Source organism: Cyprinodon tularosa, unplaced genomic scaffold (genome assembly GCF_016077235.1).
Source record: "Cyprinodon tularosa strain WSP-4 unplaced genomic scaffold, ASM1607723v1 ctg153, whole genome shotgun sequence".
Taxonomy (NCBI): Eukaryota; Metazoa; Chordata; class Actinopteri; order Cyprinodontiformes; family Cyprinodontidae; genus Cyprinodon; species Cyprinodon tularosa.
In genome coordinates this window covers 1,087,004-1,105,974 of record NW_024038364.1, presented here as the reverse complement: position 1 = coordinate 1,105,974, position 18,971 = coordinate 1,087,004, and the positions used below count along the sequence as shown (strand labels likewise).

General features: G+C 37.6%; 1 protein-coding gene across 1 annotated transcript in view; it reads right to left on the bottom strand.

Annotated features, from left to right (window-relative positions):
- LOC119779896 (venom phosphodiesterase 1) overlaps window positions 1-18,971 on the bottom strand; it is a 51,643-nt gene that overhangs the window by 6,745 nt on the left and 25,927 nt on the right. Inside the window, exons 12-19 of the mRNA XM_038279741.1 lie at window positions 16,562-16,670; window positions 14,685-14,807; window positions 11,814-11,845; window positions 11,442-11,569; window positions 10,189-10,258; window positions 9,978-10,065; window positions 8,953-9,125; window positions 894-939 (exon numbers count right to left, since the gene is read on the bottom strand). Coding sequence (XP_038135669.1) covers window positions 894-939; window positions 8,953-9,125; window positions 9,978-10,065; window positions 10,189-10,258; window positions 11,442-11,569; window positions 11,814-11,845; window positions 14,685-14,807; window positions 16,562-16,670 — 769 coding nt within the window. The remainder of the gene's footprint in view (window positions 1-893; window positions 940-8,952; window positions 9,126-9,977; window positions 10,066-10,188; window positions 10,259-11,441; window positions 11,570-11,813; window positions 11,846-14,684; window positions 14,808-16,561; window positions 16,671-18,971) is intronic.

The window sequence follows — 18,971 nt, the reverse complement described above, 5'->3', positions numbered from 1 at the left end:
ACATAGGGCAAGGACCTCGCTCATCAGAATAGAGCAGAGTAGTGCTTCTTCTCTACATAGAGAAGAGTCAACTGAAGTGGCTCTGGCATTTTTTTCCGATGCCCTCTGGCATCTGCGGAAGTATTCCAGGCAAGTCCCACAAGGAGGGGGCCAAGAATGAAATAAAAAAATGTCACTTTAATTGCGTACATTTCTGTTTTACAGCTTTGCTCTCCTAGCCTGGGTGCCATTCCGAACTTAGTCCCGCCCACAACGTTTGAGGTCGGGAAGTTCGGTCTGGCATTGCTCAGTAGTAGCGCGAGTATGCTCGCACAATATCTGGCAGGCCAATCAAATTGTCAGGGCGGGCTTTACACGATGATGGAAAGATGATCAACAGTAATGTAATCAACCACGTCACCAAAGCACGCTTGGGTGACAACAACAATGGCTGCCGCTGGAGAGTTGAGGTGTGTAGATTCTGCTATTATGTCTGTTCTAGAAGATATCGACAGCAAATTAATTTTAAAAGAGGAACAGAGAAACGCGATCAAGGCTCATCTTCTTATTCTAGGCGTGCGACTGCACGCTTTGATTTTTGTTGACAACAACTGTTCCTGGCTTAACATACGTCACGCACTCCGTTGCTCCTATTGGTTGTAGGTCTATCCAATTGAGTGCAGAGGCATTTTTTTTCCTGGTTCGTTCGAAACACGCCCCATAATCACAGGTCTATGGAGCAGTATCAGACTCATATTCTGACTAGAATTGAGTGGGACTACGTCAGGCTATTGCTCTCCAGAAGTTTTCAAATTTAGACAAAGACTGAAACAAATTTTGCTGTCATAGGATAGTTAGAGAACTGCTTGAACAAAAACTTACAAACTTAATTTTACAACTTAAAATTTACTTACTTTCCTCTGTGGTTAAGTTCAAACGGTGATTAATTTCATGTCCAGCCTAGAAATACAACATAGTTTAGTTTTTAACACTTCTTAGTTTCAACACCCTGTGAGAGATTATTTGACATGAGTTTGTAGAAAGAAGCACAATCATTTCACAGCATAGGACGTGCTGGCTAAACCTTAACATTCAGTGTCTGCCAGCACACATGGAGCTCAGGGAGAAACTTTAGTAGCCAGAGCAGAAGGTCAAATCTTGGCAGAACAGTACTAGAACTTCTTCAATAAAACAGCTTTTATATATATAAATGAAACCTTTCAGGATACATTAAATGTCAAAATTGAAGCATAGTTAAAGGTTTTCATAAGCGCTCTATGTGGAGTTGAATTAACAAACTAAAAGACTGAGGTTTTTCAGGTGTACTTTTAACTTTTTTATGTGTTTCCAAGCCCCACCCTTTATAAAGCTGCTGTTTATTTCTATGCACCTTAGAGGATTTACTGTCTACAAATGAAGTAACCATTTCACTGAGAACCTTGGCTATTTTCAGAGGGGGGGGAAAATCTGCAATGAATGAATTACATTTATCCCAGAGGCCTAAGTGTAAATGCAAATTCAGTTAAGTGGATACTGTACTATTTAAAAGGTGAGTCTGTGTTTGTTGGGTTTCATTAGGGTACTTAAATTGATTCAGAACTTCCAATAAACCTACAGCAGAGGAGTTCTAGATAACCTGGAAATTTCTGTAGGTTTATGGAAACTCCTCCTTTTTTTTCTTTCCCTGGGTTTTCTAACTTCTCATTTCAAGTTGTGCCCATCTCTGCCATGATGCACAGATCATAAAGTAATGTTATTTGCCTAATTTCAAAAGATGCAGATCATGATTCCCCACATAGCAAAAAGTTTAACACTTTTTAGGATACCAGGGACTGCAGCTGGAACAAATAGGAACAGTATGATAACGGGAAATTTTTTTTTGTTTTTGAAAATACAGACGATGTCATCTCAGAGCACATAAAAAGGGTTTATGTTAAGATTTATCACATCATTATTGCTAAAATAGAAAAGAAAAATATCCAAGAACTGTTCAGTATTCTGAGCTGTGGTTTGAAAAATTCTCCAAGTGAAATATTTACATCAGGATCATCAGTAGGGAGTAAATCCCAGGACCACTAGGCCTCCCTTATCAGCATGTACGTGTTTTCTGTTACGTGATCTTACCAGAGTGACGTGCATATGACTCAAGTCTGTAACAAGGGTAGCAATCCAAATAATACTTATTCTATGCAGTAAGAATTTATGAACCTATCAGGTTTTCCTTAGACAAACAGCTAGTATGATTCATCAGTGGTGCTTTGCGAAAGTATTGCGGTTTTTAATATTTTTTCATGTTACAGCCACAGAATCATTGGCATATCCAAACACAAAATGTGGCCCTTTGCAAAGTAAGAGAAAAATTATATATACTGTAACTTTTTTTGTGTTTCATAATGAAAATCCTGGATAGAGTTTGGGACTTAATGTTCTCAGCCCTTTTGAGACAAGTTGCAAGTCTTATGGACAAAATATCCAATCACTCTTTACAGAAAAGCTTAACTGTAGTCAGACTGAAATGAAAATGCTTTTATTTCCAATATAATTCCTGTCACTGATTCAAATAGATTAATTAGCTTCAGTCTAAACTATGCTGTAGCTGTGGCTTTCTAACATGGGTTCAATGCTTAGGTTTCAAAGCCTGACAAACAGTTTTTTGTTAGGAATCCGTTTGTGTGGGTTGTTTGTGTGTTTTTCTCTCCCCCCACCACCATGTGGAGCCCTGTTCTCATTGGCCCTCCTGCACACCTGCGGCTCGTTGGTTAATCACTGAACAGTATTTGAGCGACGGACTGTCACTACCTCGACGCCAGAGTGTTTGCCAGTTTTGGGTACTCTAGCCAAGCTGAGTTTAGCTGAGTCTAATCTGAGCCTTTGTTTCTCTGAGTCTACTGTAACTTCGTTTTTGTCTTTGCCTTTTCGACAGGAAGCCTTCCTTTGTAACTGGATGCCTGGCCTTCTCCCCCTGGAAGGATTAACTGAGTTCACACTGAGCAGGGGAAAACGTCCACACGTGCCATTCAAGTCCCCATCGGAACTCCAAGTGACAGTCCGCTCCATTGCTCCTCAGTTTCCAACGTATGTCTACCTGTCTGCTTTCCAATTAGTTCACTCTTCTGATCTGGATAAACCCACTCGAACTGGATCAAGGAAAGACAAGAGCCCGCTCAAACGTGAGTCCTGCTTCCACTGTGGTAGAGACTCAATCAGTTTTTTTTTTTCACAACCCATGAACTGATCACTGTGATCTCCTCTCCAGACTTTCCAGTTCCGGTTCACCAGTTCTCCGAGTTCCTGATTCAACTCCTGTACAGTCTACTCAATAAACCTGTTAAACTTTTCCCCTGGTTCTCTGAGTGGTTCTCTGCATGTGGGTCAGATCTCTTAAATCGATCATGACATTTTTAACCTAATTCCACTTAGACCTTTCAACCTAACTTCTGACCTTTCTGGTATCTTGCTTTTCCTTACTGATGCAGTATGTTCTCTGATGTTTCTCTGATTAACCTCCCTTTCAGTGAACTTCAAGGTGTAATTTCCAGTCTAACTGATTTTTAAGCGGGGGTATTTGATTACACATTCAATGCAAAACAATAGACTTATTTCTAACTTGCATACAGAAACTGTAAGCTGACGCGACTGATGTTGAAAATCCTCTTCACTGTTATGCATCACTGAGATGGTTTGTCCATCAAAAGTCGAAGACCATAACACACTATAGTGTCACACTATATTTATAAAGATCTTATAAACAGCTGATGGCTGAAAAAATGTTAAAATAAATAATAAGCACAATTTAATACAAACAAAGTCAAAAACAAATTATTGCTGGTTGTAAGATCCAAAGAATAAAAGTAGGACTTAAGCTGACTTTTAAAGGTAGGCCATGAAGGAGCCTCTCTTAGGTGTAGGGGCAGCTTGTTCCATAGTTGGGTAGCAATAACAAAAGGAACTGCCTCCTCTTAAAGGTGCAGTAGGAGATCTTTTCTGAAGCATTTTTTACCATGTCGCTTGAAGATTTCCTCACAGTCGCGTAGAAAGCAGTGAAATAGAAGGTCTGGAAGTGAAACTAAAATACATGGTACCCTCTACAGTGTGAAATCAATGAGTAACGTCCACCAATCACAAAAAACGGTCCATTGTACACGATTGGTTCCTGACACGTCAATAATGGTCGTCTGCTTGTCTCTCCCCCTGTGCGCGTACCCCGACACATGAACGAATCGACCCCCGCCCCCAATGCTCATGCAGGACGCCATGGCTTTTGCACGCTGATGAAATTACTCCCTTGCTGACTTACTGTAAATTGCTTAATATGAAAGGGAATAAATACCAAAATTGCATATTGTATTCATTTTGCAAAAAACTCCTTAGAAGTGATTCATGTCCTTGCATCCCTTGTTGTGTGTTGAATTGCACGTCTATATAAGTTTTGAATTTTGGTAACTCCATTAAATTATTTCCTACTGCTTGATTGTTTTTTAAGTAGGAGGGGGTCTTAAGAAGCAGTTGCTTGTTTTAAAAGTAGTGGAGGAACTTGAAACTGCATATGGCCCACTGCTTTCTTAAGTTGCACAGTAGAGACTGAGACGGGAGTGGATTTTCACTCCTGTCCCGTCCCACTCCCACAGAAAAAAATTGTGTCCCGTCCCGATCCCGGGCCAGAGTAGAAATCTAAATCCTGTCCCGTCCCACTCCTGGTGAAATTACTCCCACTCCCATCCCGCTCCCATCCAGACTCCTGCTCCCGCACCACTCCCATGCTCTGTTCGAAAACCTAGGTCGCGTCCTTAGAAGGCCAGATTCGAAGGCCGATTACGTCATAGTGCAGCGCTGAGGTCTGGTTGGATTCCATGACTCCTCGTTATGCGGCCTTAAAATGTGTCCTTCTTTTAGCCCGATTTGAAGGACGGGTCCGATGTATCCTCGGTATCCTTGGTTTACCCAGGATTCATTGCGAGACCAAGCAAGCCGTGATCAGAGGAAAGGTTACTTGGCGCCGAACAGTGGTGAAAATTGGAAGTTCAGTTTAATATTATCCAGTCTGTGAATAGTTCCGTCTGAAATGAATGAAAATAGTTGTTTTAATGGTTATTGAGTCAGATATGTGGCGGTAATGTTTGATTTATCTAAAGGTTTTTATCTGTTACTGTGTAAATGGGTTTGGCTGTAATTTAAGGACAGATTCTAATAGATCTGCAGAGAAGGGACTATAAATCTGATAGGAGTGTTATCTTTTTATTGCTGTTTTGCACAATAGGCTTAACTAAGATTTTTTTCTTGTTTAATATTAGAGATTTTGCAGATATGTTTTTAATACATACATTGTTTAGATTTACTTATATATTTCTACCCCTTTTATAGAATAGAATAGAAAATCCATTTACTGTCCCACAATGGGCAAATTTACAGCAGCAGAAAGATTATTGAAAATGGTCAAAAAATGTGGACCTTAGAAAAATGTATAAGAATAACATAATAGGGAAGAGTAAAAAAAAAAAAAAAAAAAAAAAAATACAATTCTGTAAAGTGTTTTAACAATATAAAACTGGGGAATAAATAACCAATATGCAGCTATGGACATTTTTACAGTGATGGATATTTGAAAATAGCAGCAACATCAGAGATGTGCAGAATGACAGCAGCAGGTTATTTAACTGACTAAGGTTTCTATCATTACATTTGATTTTATTAGTTCCTGCTCCCGGTGGTTGGAATCTTTATTCCACTCTGGATTCTCATCAGTCTTTGTTCACTTTACAATAAAAAAGAAATAAATAAACAAACAGTTTTGGAAACTTCGGTTTTCACTCTTTTCCTGCTTTGTGTGTCAACTTTCGCGGTTGCTGAGCAACAGAGCTTACGGCGATCAAACCCGCTGAAGGGTAGACCTGGTCGAATTCACAGCCAAAACTCTTCCGGCCTCCTTATTTTCACGGACTTCAAAGGATCCAGTCTAAGTAGACCGCGTCCTTGGAGGATGCAGCCCAGGATTTCGAATAGAGCCCCATTGTTGTTGTTTTTGAGCGCGGGTGAAAAACTCAGAGCGGAATCACTGTTGGTTTTTGGGTCGTGTAGTTTTTTTGACTCGCATTATAGTGTAGGCTTAAAGGAAAAAAACTACAAAACGGCGGCACCGCGCCAGTACTGGATTTTTTTCTTTCTATTTTATTTTATTTTTTGGCATTGATCCTAGTTTTTTTTTTAGTTATTATCTGTTTGCTCCCGCTCCCGTCTGCTCCCGTTAATGTTTAATCCTGTACCGTCCCAATCACGTGATCGTTACTAATATTGACTCCCATCCCACGGGAATCCCACAGGAATCCCGTGACCCATGGGATTCCCGAAAAAATGTCAGTCTCTATTGCAAAGCAAAGACAGTAATGAAAAAATATATTACCGTACATAGTTTCTAACATAATTCTAATATATATTAGAGCTAGCCCTTTTTAGTACTTTTGATTTATATTGAGATTAAACTATAAAAGAACAAATAACTCATAAGTTCTTTACATATTTTTGCTGGTGGTCAGTAAGTTAAATTGTGTTAGTTGGGACACATGTACTTGTTCCATGTGAGGCAGCTGAAAGTAGAACAACTTTTTAGACTTTTGCTAAATCAAAGCACCACCATTAAATTCTGGTGCCTCTCGATAGGCTCAATGGAAAATCAACAAAAAACGAATAAAACATACAATACAATGAAATGTCTTGGATCATGTTTTTTGACACTATAAGATAAACCATTGTGTGTTTTTTTAATTATTATTATTGCTGAGTTTTTCGTTATTTTGTGTTTTATAATGTTGAATCATAAACCTTTAATGAAAGAAAGGAATTCTGAAATACTGTTTTCCTATTGTGACCTGCTAGGCAAACCTTTAATTCCTCATGGACAAACATTGGTTTGGTTAGTAACTACTGGAAAATCCAGCACTGGTGAATGTTTTATGGGGTTTACTTAAGTCCAAAATCCTCACAAATCGGCTTGTAACACATTCAAGACTGATAAATGTTGATGACTTTTTATGGGAGGCCCCATTAAAAAAACATTAAAACTGGCTTATATTGAGAAAAGTTTCTCAGGAACATCCAGAGCAAGACCATCCAGCTTAGAAACTGTTTCACTTTAGCTGCACTTTTACTTTCTTTCACTTAAATATTAAGCTTCCTGTTTTTCACCTGATTCCAAGCTATGCACCGAAAAAAATGCAAATGGTATCTGGTATGACAGTAAAAAAAATCCCACGTCCCACAAAAATAATAGTCTGCCTATGATTTCATCTTTATTTTGCATTTTATTTTAAAATAATATTATAATCTTTTCTGACTTTAAGATGATTAGATTTTGAAAAAATAACAAATCCCTTTTAATCCAACCTACTTCCTTCTTTTATTTTGCATTTCAGATGAGAGCTCAGCTTAAGGAGAGAGTTGACAAAACATAGCTGTACATTTATTTTTTTTATTTTACTGCCCCAATTTTAGAAGGTTCTAGGCCATATGTTATGGTTCGGTATGTGTGAAAGAGGTGGATGGTACATTTAAGATAGTTTGACATCGTCTTCATGAAAGGGAATAGTTTTTGTGAGCATATGTGAGCATGCAAGAGCATGTAGAAATCTTCTCTCATAGTTTGTGTCCCATGTTTCTGTTAAATGGAGGTAGGATGTTCAACTTTGGAAAACCTTTCATGCTTTTACTTTGTAAGACAGATTTTTCCTGATGGTTTTCTTGACTACACAGTAGAGACTGACACGGGAGTGGATTTTCACTGCTGTCCTGTCCCACTCCCACAGAAAAAAATTGTGTCCCGTCCCGATCCCGGGCCAGAGTAGAAATCTAAATCCTGTCCCACTCCTGGTGAAATTACTCCCACTCCCATCCCGCTCCCATTCAGAATGACTCCCGCTCCTGCACCACTCCCATTCTTGTTGTCTTCAATAAGATTTCTGCCAATACATTGAATTTGAATTTCTATAAAGGGTCAGTTAAGTTCCTGTTTCTAACTGTAGTAACTGTTGGTCCCTCCATTGTTGTTTTTGAGCGCGGGTGAAAAACTCAGAGCGGAAGCACTGTTGGTTTTTGGGTCGTGTAGTTTTTTTGACTCGCATTATAGTGTAGGATTCAAGGAAAAAAACTACAAAATGGCGCCGTCAGTGCTGGATTTTTTACCTTCTATTTTATTTTATTTTTTGGCATCGATCCTAGTTTTTTTTAGTTACTATTGGTTTGCCTCCGCTCCCGTCTGCTCCTGTTAATGTTTAATCCTGTACCGTCCCAATCACGTGATCGTTACTAATACTGACTCCCATCCCACGGGAATCCCATGACCCATAGGATTCCCGAAAAAATGTCAGTTTCTACTACACAGGTAGGTTAGATTAGCTGAGCTCAGCTTTAAAACATTGTAATATGATGATTCAGTCCTTCATGACTGATCAAGGAAACGATTCATTTTCAGTTTCACATACAGCCATGTTGATATGGGCAGTTTCATCTCACTTAGTATAAATAAAACATTCTTTGTTAATTTTCTTTTGTATTTACTCAGGTGATATTTCGCTGGTAATACATTTGTTCGATGATCTGAAATACTTTAATGCGACTAGAAACCAAAATTAGAAGAAATCAATGATATATTGTTTTTAGCTCTCTATTTAGTGAGATTATTTTTGTCCTGAAAAAGATTATAAACCTAATAGCAGGACAAAGATTTTAGACGCCTGATATTGACCTGTGTAGGTAAAATCACAAAAAAAAAATAAAAAAAATATGGAAATTATTTGGGTTTGGTCTGAATAATGACACTTTTAAAATCTGGTAATTATCACATGCTAAAGACAATGCTTAAACCATTTGATATTTAAGCCGTTAAGTTCTCTAGTTTAATTTGGCTAAGATACCATATGTTTACAACGGAAAGGAAACAGTCATTTCTAACTTGAAAGTATGAGTCCACATGATACCACTTACAATGACAAGACACTTGCATCCCAGCTCATCTCCAGGAACTAGGCTGATGAGTGGGCACTGGGTCGGACTACTCTGCTCCTGTGGGTGTGTGGGGGTGTAGAACGTCTCGCTGAGAACATGATTCATGCTGCCATGGGTCCCATTGTTGTCAGCTGGAGAGATCTCGAGCACGTCTGTGTGAGTAAATGATTCACTGTTAGTAACTTGACAAGTAGTGCTTTATCCCGCACACATGAGGAGTGGCAGCCTAGTGTGCAGGGCTTTGCAATTCAATTTCTTCTCTTTATTTTCTTTCACTTAAATATTAAGCTTCCTATTTTTGATCTGATTCCAAATTATGCACCGAAAAAATGCAAATGGGATGTGGTATAACAGTAAAAAAATCCCACATGTCCCTCATGCTTACATAACTGCTACTATCCCAAACCCTCTAACAACCATTAAACCCACCATTGAACTCCCTCACACAAAACTTATCAAACATCTACCACTTTTTCATGAAGGAAAGCTTTCTTTCACAACAGATGATTAAATGGCACTTAAAATTAAAACAATAGTCTGGCTATGAGTTAATCTTTACTTTGCATTTTATTTTAAAATAATATTTTAATCTGATTTGATTTTAACATGATATTTAATAATGTTGTTGTCAGACGGAGAGATATCAAGCACATCTGTGCATGTATATCATACTAAGACACATGGAGAGTGGCGGCCTTGTGGATAGGGTCAGGGCAATGCGCTTGGAGGTTCTGAGTTCAAGCCCCACTCCCACGGACTGCCACTCTGGGTCCCTGAGCAAGACCCTAAACAACACACTGCTTCCTGGGCGCCACACTATGGCAGACCACTTCTCAAAGGGATGGCTCAAATTCAGAGGTGAATTTCTCCAATGTGTGATTAATAGAGTTCAATTTTGATTACTTTTTTTTTCAAATTAATTTTTCATTTTGGATTCAGAGTTAAAATGTTGGTTCAAAATAATCACACACTTTTTTTTTTTACTTTTAAGGGAAAACACTTACCACACATTAGATTGTACAGCTCAATGTTAGCAAAGGGTTCAATTTCTTTTTTTTGCTGAAACTTGGGCCCATAACATAGAAACATTGCCTGTAAAAAATCAGAGGAAAAACAAAAGAAAAGAAAAAAGATCAAACTTCCAAATGCATTGGCTTTTCTTCGGAAGAAAGCTGAGCAGGTTTCCAAGCCCGAGAAGGGGAACTCTTTGCTTACATGCATGCTCTCAACGTCATTGTCATAGCCATGATTTCCTCCAGCGCAGAATGTGAGTGATCCTGGATATCTGGGGAAAAGGAGTGTGTTCTTAAACTTATGCTTTCAATTATGTATTTGTGTTTCCAGTTAAGCATTATTATTATGCTGAAACGTAGGAGGATAATGAACAAACTTCAATAAACCAAAGAACTGCTTGTCAAATTATTGCTTCTTGTTTCTTGCTCACTGGCAAGAAACAAAATTTTCCGAAAATAATCACTTCTAGTGAAGGGTAAATATTCCCTCCGTTGCCCGTATCCTTGTGAAATATAGGATAAATATTACATAGTACTTCTGTTTTGACCTTCAGTCTTTGTTTTGACCTAAAGCCAAAGGGAGTTTTTGAAGTCATGACAAACAAAAAAAAAGTAAAAGATATTTTTGTGTGTCGTAACAAAACAGGCAGAAGTAGACTGCCAAAACTATGTTACTGTTCCCTCTGCTGCATAGGGAAGTGTGCCAATAGGAGTGAATTGTAAGAAAGAAAGAAAAAAAAAGAAATGAATAAAGAAAAGACAAGTTTTTCTTAGGACCAGCATACTCGACACTTGTTAATGGCTTTGGCCAAATTTTGCTGTTTGTAGGTTTGATGGCCCTGTCCTTTACTAATAGGAAATGTATTTTATTTTTATCCTTATTTTTTAAGCTTAACACCCTACTTTTTGTTTATTGTGGATTAAAACTTTTTTGGGGGAAGTTTACTATGTAGCACTCAGGCACCAGGGGGCCCTCAGGGGCCTCATGGGGGTCCCTCAGCATCTTCTGAAAACAGTACAACTCACCATTGGGCTGAGTTTGAAATTTTATTTTATTCTGTTGCTCTTCTTTTTTAATCATTTATAAAGGACAAAATATTTATAGAGATTTCAAACAGAAAATTATAGATTAAAAGAAACACAAAAAATATGTTTATTATTCATGACTTTTAGGTAGACGCTGACTCTTCCAGTTCATAAGTCAATATTGGTAGCCCTTCCTATGACTCTACCCATAAAGTAACCCTTATAGGTTGGTGACACCTGATTTGATGCAATTAAATAAACTCACTCAAAAGCAAACAAATTGATAATAATAGAAAATAATTTTTTTCGAATATTTACGTTTCTAAATGATTGATTTATCTTCCTAAAAACTTCAGAATAAAACAAAAACCTTCAAGGTCCCACTGTATAAACACAAACCCAACAAAAATGTAGAAATGCACTGAATACCTCTCAAACAGCCATTTTGGTTCAACCAGAACAGCGACGTCTTCTATGCGTCGACTATTTGCAAAATGGAGGCGCTTGGGTAGGTCGGATTTCAGGTACGGTGTGATCTTCTGGTCGGGTTTCTTGCACTTAAATTTTCAAAACCATATACATTAATTTAAAATAAAAGAGCTACTTATATAAGGAACAATAGAATGTATATATTGTAGTGAGTAAAACAAGTAAAAGTAGCATTAGCTTCACAAGAGGTTGGAAATATATTGGCCTAAAATTCAATCTTAAATCCTGAAGTAATTTCTCAGATGAAAGCAGAAACACTTTTTTCCCCCTCAGTCCATAACCATGTAGTCATTTGTCATACTAAATACTTACACTCATATTAGCAACAAGTCCAGCAGAGTCCACTGTTGAGAGAGAATGAAACACTGTTTTGTCATTTCAGAACTATGAATCCACTGATGATGGTTCATTTTCAGTTCGAATGGAAAGAAGTGATGTCATTAGTCTAAAATTTTGTGTCATGGATGAAAAAGCAATGACACCCAAAGTAAACTATGATAAAACATATTTTTCAGGGGAAATTAAGATCCAAGGTTTAAATATCACCCGTACAATCAGAACAGTTCTAAAGTAGAATCTTTCTGACACATTAAAAAAGGGTAAAAACTCTCTAAATCCAGCACATCTTACCTCCCTTTCACCAAATTCATAAACAGATGAAAACTTCTGTAAGTCTAGAAATGGTCGTAAAGTTATTTCTACAGTCACGGAAGTCACATAACCCACAGCATAGGACATAGTTTACATATTTAAAACAAACTTAGAAGATTTATCAGGCAGAACGGATTAACATTTTCATGACAGCTTTGAAAAACAGAAGAACAGTTTTTCTCTTTGCATGGAACTCCTTGAACGTCATTAAGCAGAAGAATGGATCATCAAAGAAACCTTAGGTCCAAAGGAAGTACGCACTGGTGTTTTCTGCATTTATGACTGTACACTGGTGGGGAAAACTGGCTTAGCTCCATGAGTGACTCTACAAATACCAACTGCAAAACCAAGATTTTCCAAGAATCATGATTTCACAGATAAGTGCTGTTTAAGCAGGGGAAATTTGTTTAAGACACATATTTGATGAATATTTTGCTTTGCTGTGGTTCTTAACTCAGGCTGACCTGAAAAAAAAGAGAGACGTTTAACCCAGTAATGAAAGGTTTTACTGATACTTTCATTACTTAAATATGGAAGCCCTGAAAGACAAGTGAGAAAAAAAAAAAAGATCTGGATGAGAAAAGTTTTTTTTTCCTGTCCTGAAAGGCAAATGGAAAAACATTTTTTAAAGACTATTTTTTTTTTATGCCTGCTTTCTTAGAATCAATGTTCCAATATCTAAACTAGATTTTTGCAAAGTACAATAAAGTACAAACGAGGTACAAAAAGCTGTGTATTTTTTGGCCATAATATGTGGTTATCATATCGACCCTGTCATGTTCATGAGCAATATAGATTTAACCCTGGGTATTTGAAGGCAGCATCATGACTGCTCTTTCTTAGGATCAACACTGCATTTCCCAGATAACCTTAAAACCTGCTGTCAGTAAAATCTTATCATACGCTTTCACATTAAATTAAATATGGGTGTAAGAAATAATGTGAAACTAGTCTAAATATTAATACTTAAATGACTATTATATTTACTTATCTCTTTATTCATTTATATTTCTTTTATAACAGCTAAATAAAAAGTAATTCGCAAACTTAAACAGGTTTTTACCCCAAAAAAACAGACAAAAATAAAAAAACAATAACAAAGTGTCTTTTCTCCACCAACACACTGTCGGAAAAAAAGTTAACATTTCTAAGTCTTTTCTTTTCTCTCTTTCAGCTGCTGAAAGAAAAAAAAATCGATTTCATTGTTGTTTTTATTTTGTTTGTTTTGTTTATTTTCCACAAACACAATGCAAAAAGAACATATATTCTATATATTCTAAAATAATTTATTCCCTTAACCAACAAAATCACCGACAAAACTTTGCTTGATAATCTGACCCAACATTTTTTTTTTCTTTTGGCAGTGTTTTGTTAGAGAACACATTTTTTAAACATTTTTTTTGTTGCAAAGTTTATTGGATAAGTTTGTTTAAGGTTACAAACCATTTCAGTTTCGTAGTTACTGTCAGGGCTCCCGTCTGTGTGTTTGTTTTTGTGTTTGTCTGCCTTCCACCAACAGGAGGCTCCTGGTTCCGGTTCGCCTCCTCACACACCTGCTGACGGTTACTTTATTAACGGAGTGCTCTAAGCTGCTGATTGCCACTACCTCGACGCCAGAGTGTTTGACAGTTTTTGGTTCTTTAGCCAAGCTGAGTTTTCACTAAGGAAGACTGAGTTCTTGTCTCCCTGAGTTTTAACTTTGTTTTTGTCTTTGCCTCTCGGCAGGAAGTCATCCTCCAAACTGGACCTTTTCGGACCTCCTCTCCCATGAGGGATCAACTGAGTCTAAACTGAGCCAGGGATTCAAACAGGAGGTTTGGATCTGAGCAAGGGAATCATCTTCACCATGACCCGTTCAAGTACAGCAGGAAATCTGAGTGTCAATCAGCGTCTCCGTTCTCCTACACCGTACGAGTTCTGGGTAAACCCTGTTCCGCCCTCCACCGAGTCAGACAAACTCTGGAAAACCAACACACAGATTGGAGTCAAGGATCCTTCACTTCTCTGGAAACGTGAGTCAACCACCAGATCCTCTGCTTCAAATCAACGATTCAAATTTCCCACTGATCCTGAACTAATAGCCTGTCTTCCCCTAATCTTCCAGTTCCGGACGAGCAGAGTTCAGAGGAACTCTGAGCAGAGTTCAGAGGAACTCTGCACCGAGCTTAACATCTTCAATAAAATCCGTCAAACTTTTCATCCGTGTCTCTCTGTTTGGTTTCACTGCATGTGGGTCCGAGCCTTAGATAATATCATGAAAGTTTCTTTTTCTTTTGCTGTTATAACCCAAATCGAAAAAGAAACTCATTAGTACATATAATAATCATCAAAGCATTCATTTTTAAACTCTTCCCACGCTGTTGCTTAGACCCATGTCTAATTTTTTGTGACAAGTTATGATTAGCTTTTACTGCAGGTTTTAAGGTTATTTGCTCAAATTAAAACAACTCCACACTTTTTTTTTTTTTTTTTACCACAGAATAAAATATAGAGAGAAACCAGAGGCAGCTCAACATTGAAGCATTTGCTTACAGACAAAATCCTTGTTTTTGGCTCGGATGCGTCCAACTGGCCCCTCATTGACAAAATAATTACTGATATCCCCCACCAGGTCCTGCATCACCTCCTTCCTGTCACAGCTCGTTTCTTCCATACCTGCAAAGTACTCAGTTAATCATTGTTTATCACAGAACTGCTGACATTTTCCAGAAGTAGGTCTTTAGTTTTCTTTCAATAATACATCATGATCTATTTTCTATAGGTACACAAAAATTAATTCATGTATAGCAGCAATGCAAATCTGTTAAAAAATTATACTCAAGATTTAAAACAATTGAATTTATTAAACATTTCCAACAATAACCTCACCCCTATCCAAACTCAGTTTATCAGAAAATAACATAAAAAAAAAAAAATTCAGCACTTTGCTATGGCTTCTAACTAGGGTAGATTTTGAAAGAGTAAAGCTAAATAACCTAGCTGTTCACAATATTTTTAGTTTTTGATTGTATTTTAGTAGATTTTGGTAGAATTCATCAGTAACCTGAAGGGGATTGTAAAAAAAAAAAAAAGCAATGATACAACCCGTAAAAATTCAAAAAATATCCACTGGACTTGGTTTTTGATCCCTTCCAGATATCACCAAACCCCCCACCCCATCACAGAGGAACGAGGGACCTACCCGCCCCATCCGGTGCACAATACCTCCTTAACGACCAACCCTTAACAATCATAGACAGGTTTCAGGTATTACACGAGACAATCCCCCCCCTTAATGGCAATCCCCCCTTTAACGACCGACCCCTAGAATCATAGACAGGTACAGATGTTACAGGCTAACGATGGAACTAACGACCCATTCATCGGTTACTATTGCATGTTTCCAAGCGATACAAGGCGTTGTCTATATAAGACTCAAACTCACTGCGGATCCAGACATTTGAATTGAGAAAGCTTCCTGGAGAGGTGGCGAAACGTCTTCAAATCTTGGAAACCAAGTCCAGTGGATATTTTTTGAATTTTTACGGAATGACTTTGACCTGGATGACTGAGAACCTTCATCAACAATGATACAACCATGTCTGAAATTCAGCTAGACTCACTTCATAGAAACAAACGTAGCATGGTACAACAGGGAGACATGTTATATATTGCACATAGGAACTAAATGCTAATGAATGTTTTTTTTAGGAACTATTTAAGATACAGGGGTTTTTCTTTTTTGTTCTTTTCAAAAAGCAAATATTACTGGGAGCATAGTTTTAAAATGTATTCTCTTTCAGAAAGCAAAATTCCAAACTAGAGCTTTAAAACCTGGCTCTCAAGAAACAACTTGACAAACTTAAAATGCTGCAGGATATTTATAATGAGTGAAATGGGGACCTCAGACCCAACAGAAGTTTAAAAGCAACCATTTGCACAGCCAGCATACTCAGTTAAAAATCTAATATAAAGTGTAATAGCGCAGCTGCAGGGCATTAAATTGTGATGCATGGCTATGAAAAACTCAGATTGAGAGTGGCTGAAACCCAGAGCAATGAACACAAGCAGGACGCCAGCCACTCTTCTTTGCTTTGTTATGGCTTTTACGTTGCTAGGGAAAGTTTGATTGTATTTATCGTGGCTAGGTGCTCAATAAGAGTCTACAGTGTTTATTTATCAGGAAACCAGGCTTTGTGTTTTCCTAACATGGCTGTATTCCCGTTTCTGTAATTTGAGTATTTAATGAAAAAACTAATTTTAAATACTCAAATGGGATATTTTTTATTGTAAGAATATTCACAACTAGAGATAAAGGATTTCTCTGGAACAGAACAGGCTAAACTGAAACTGTTACTCAGTTTAAAGATAAAAAAAATCATGCTAAACAATATTAAGAATATATCATTGATCACTATGTTTTGGGTTACCGTGATCAGCAACAACAATAATATTGAGACAGCGATGTAGGTCGATTTGCTTGAGGCCGTTCATGAGCTGACCCAATATTCTATCCACTCCTTGGAGGGCTGTAATTATCTGGAAGAAGCAGAAGAAACATTCAGAAAATGAAACATTATTTTTCTGCATACATTTTGTAGACTTTCAGTAATTTAATGAAATTCTGTTAAATGTACAGTTCCAGTGAGATATTTTGTCAAGTGTATGAAAGATGATTATAGGAAGAAAGCACATTAACTGTATAAGAGTGGAATGACCTTCACAAAGCAATCAGCTTTAGTAAAGATGTATAGAGTTGATGTGAACACTTTGTTCGTGCTTGGAAACCAACCAGTTTATCTAATGATTTAGCCAAAAGTCACATGTATAGAGAGGATGATTCCTAAAGTTTTTCTTTGTTTAGAAAAAACAGCAAACTTGCTCAGAGAAGTTTATTCAAAACGCCCAAAATCTGTGAAATCGATATACACAACAAGCATTTGTAAACTGTGCTCAAATATGCTTTTATTCATTATTCAGTAGCCTTACTCCTAATATATAGAGAAAAAACCTGATTACAAAAAGAAAGGAACAGAAAACTTAAAGCAACATATTGATCCACAATAATTTCAACACTGGCACAATTAGTGGAGGAGACAATGGTACTGTGGAAGCCTTTGAAATTGCACATTTAAAACATCCGCTTACAGTCTTGTTTGTGCAGATATGAAAGCTTTTCCTGAGTAAGATGCAGCTGGTTTTCCCTGAAATACGTCAGTGTCCTTAAATGGATATTCTAGGTTTACAGCTGTAGGAGGCTTTGTCTATGTTTTACTCCCACCTTTATTCGTGAGAACACACTCAGGTCTAATGGGTGCATGTCAAATTGATCTTCTTAAACAACTGATTTGTAAAAACAGGATGTTCATGTTTTAACAGCTGGTAAGGGCAAAGAAAGGATAGACTTTGAGTGTGAGTGATAACATCTTACATCTTGACACACCGGTTTAAAAAGAAAAAGTTCATACTCAGGTAACAGTTTTCTTAACCATGACTTTGATGAATTGGAGATATTAATATTAGCCTTTGGCCTGCTTTGAGAATCAGACATAAGCAGATCTTTTAAAAGTCAGTATATGTCTAACTCTTGATGAGTCACCGGCCTCAGAAATCGCAGGTTAACAGCAGCTTAGATTAGAGACCAGGTCAATGCCACACAGAGTTCTAGCAGCAGACACATCTCTAGAACAACTGTTAATAGGAGACTGTGTGAATCAGGCCTTCATGGTAGAATAGCTGCTAGGAAGACACTGCTAAGGACAGGTAACAAGCAGAAGAGACTTGTTTGGGCTATATAACACAAGGAATGGACATAAGAGCAGTGGAAATCTGTTCTTTGGTCTGATGAGTCGAAATTTGAGGTCTTTGGTTCCAACCATCGTGTCTTTGAAAAGGTGAGGCATGGAGGAGGAGGTGTGATGGTGTGGGCGCGCTCTGCTGGTGGCACTGTTGGGAATTTATTCAAAATTGAAGGCATATTGAACCAGCATGCTTACCACAGCATCTTGCAGCAGCTTGCTATTCCATCCAGTTTGCGTTTAGTTGGACCATCATTCATTTTTAAACAGGACAATGACCCCAAACACACCTCCAGGCCGTGTAAGGGCTATTTCACCAAGAAGGAGAGTGATAGGGTGCTGCGCCAGATGACCTGGCCTCCACAATCACCGGACCTGAACCCAATCCAGATGGTTTGGTTGGAGCTGGACCGCAGACTGAAGACATAAGGGCCAACAAGTGCTAAGCATCTCTGGGAACTCCTTCAAGACTGTTGGAAGACCATTTCAGGTGACTGCCTCTGGAAGCTCATAATGAGAATGTCAAGAGTATGTGAAGCAGTAATCAAAGCTATATATATATATATATATATATATATATATATATATATATATATATATATATATATATATATATATACTGTATATATATGTATAGGATGAACCAGTTTTTGTCTGAGTGTATTGTTGGGTTTAGAGAAACTCTTTCTGAGTTTTTTTTATAATTTGTGAAACATAGGGAATTACAATGTTTTTGTTTCTTTTGGTTTTCTCCTCTATGTTAGATGCAGTGTTATTCTTTCTAAGTTACTCAACTAAGGCCCAGTTTGTAAAACCACATGGTTTCAGTGATTTTCTAACATGTACTATTTTTCCTCTCTTCTCTGTTAAGTGGGGAATACTGTCTTCCCACTAATTCCATGTTCTGATAACAGAAATGTGTTCCAAGTATGTGTACTGGAACACAGGTTTGCCATAAACCTCCTTATTAAGGCTTCCATTGTCCTCATTGTGAAAACCACAGACCAGAAAGGGAATCATGTTGTTCTTGATACCCTCTCTG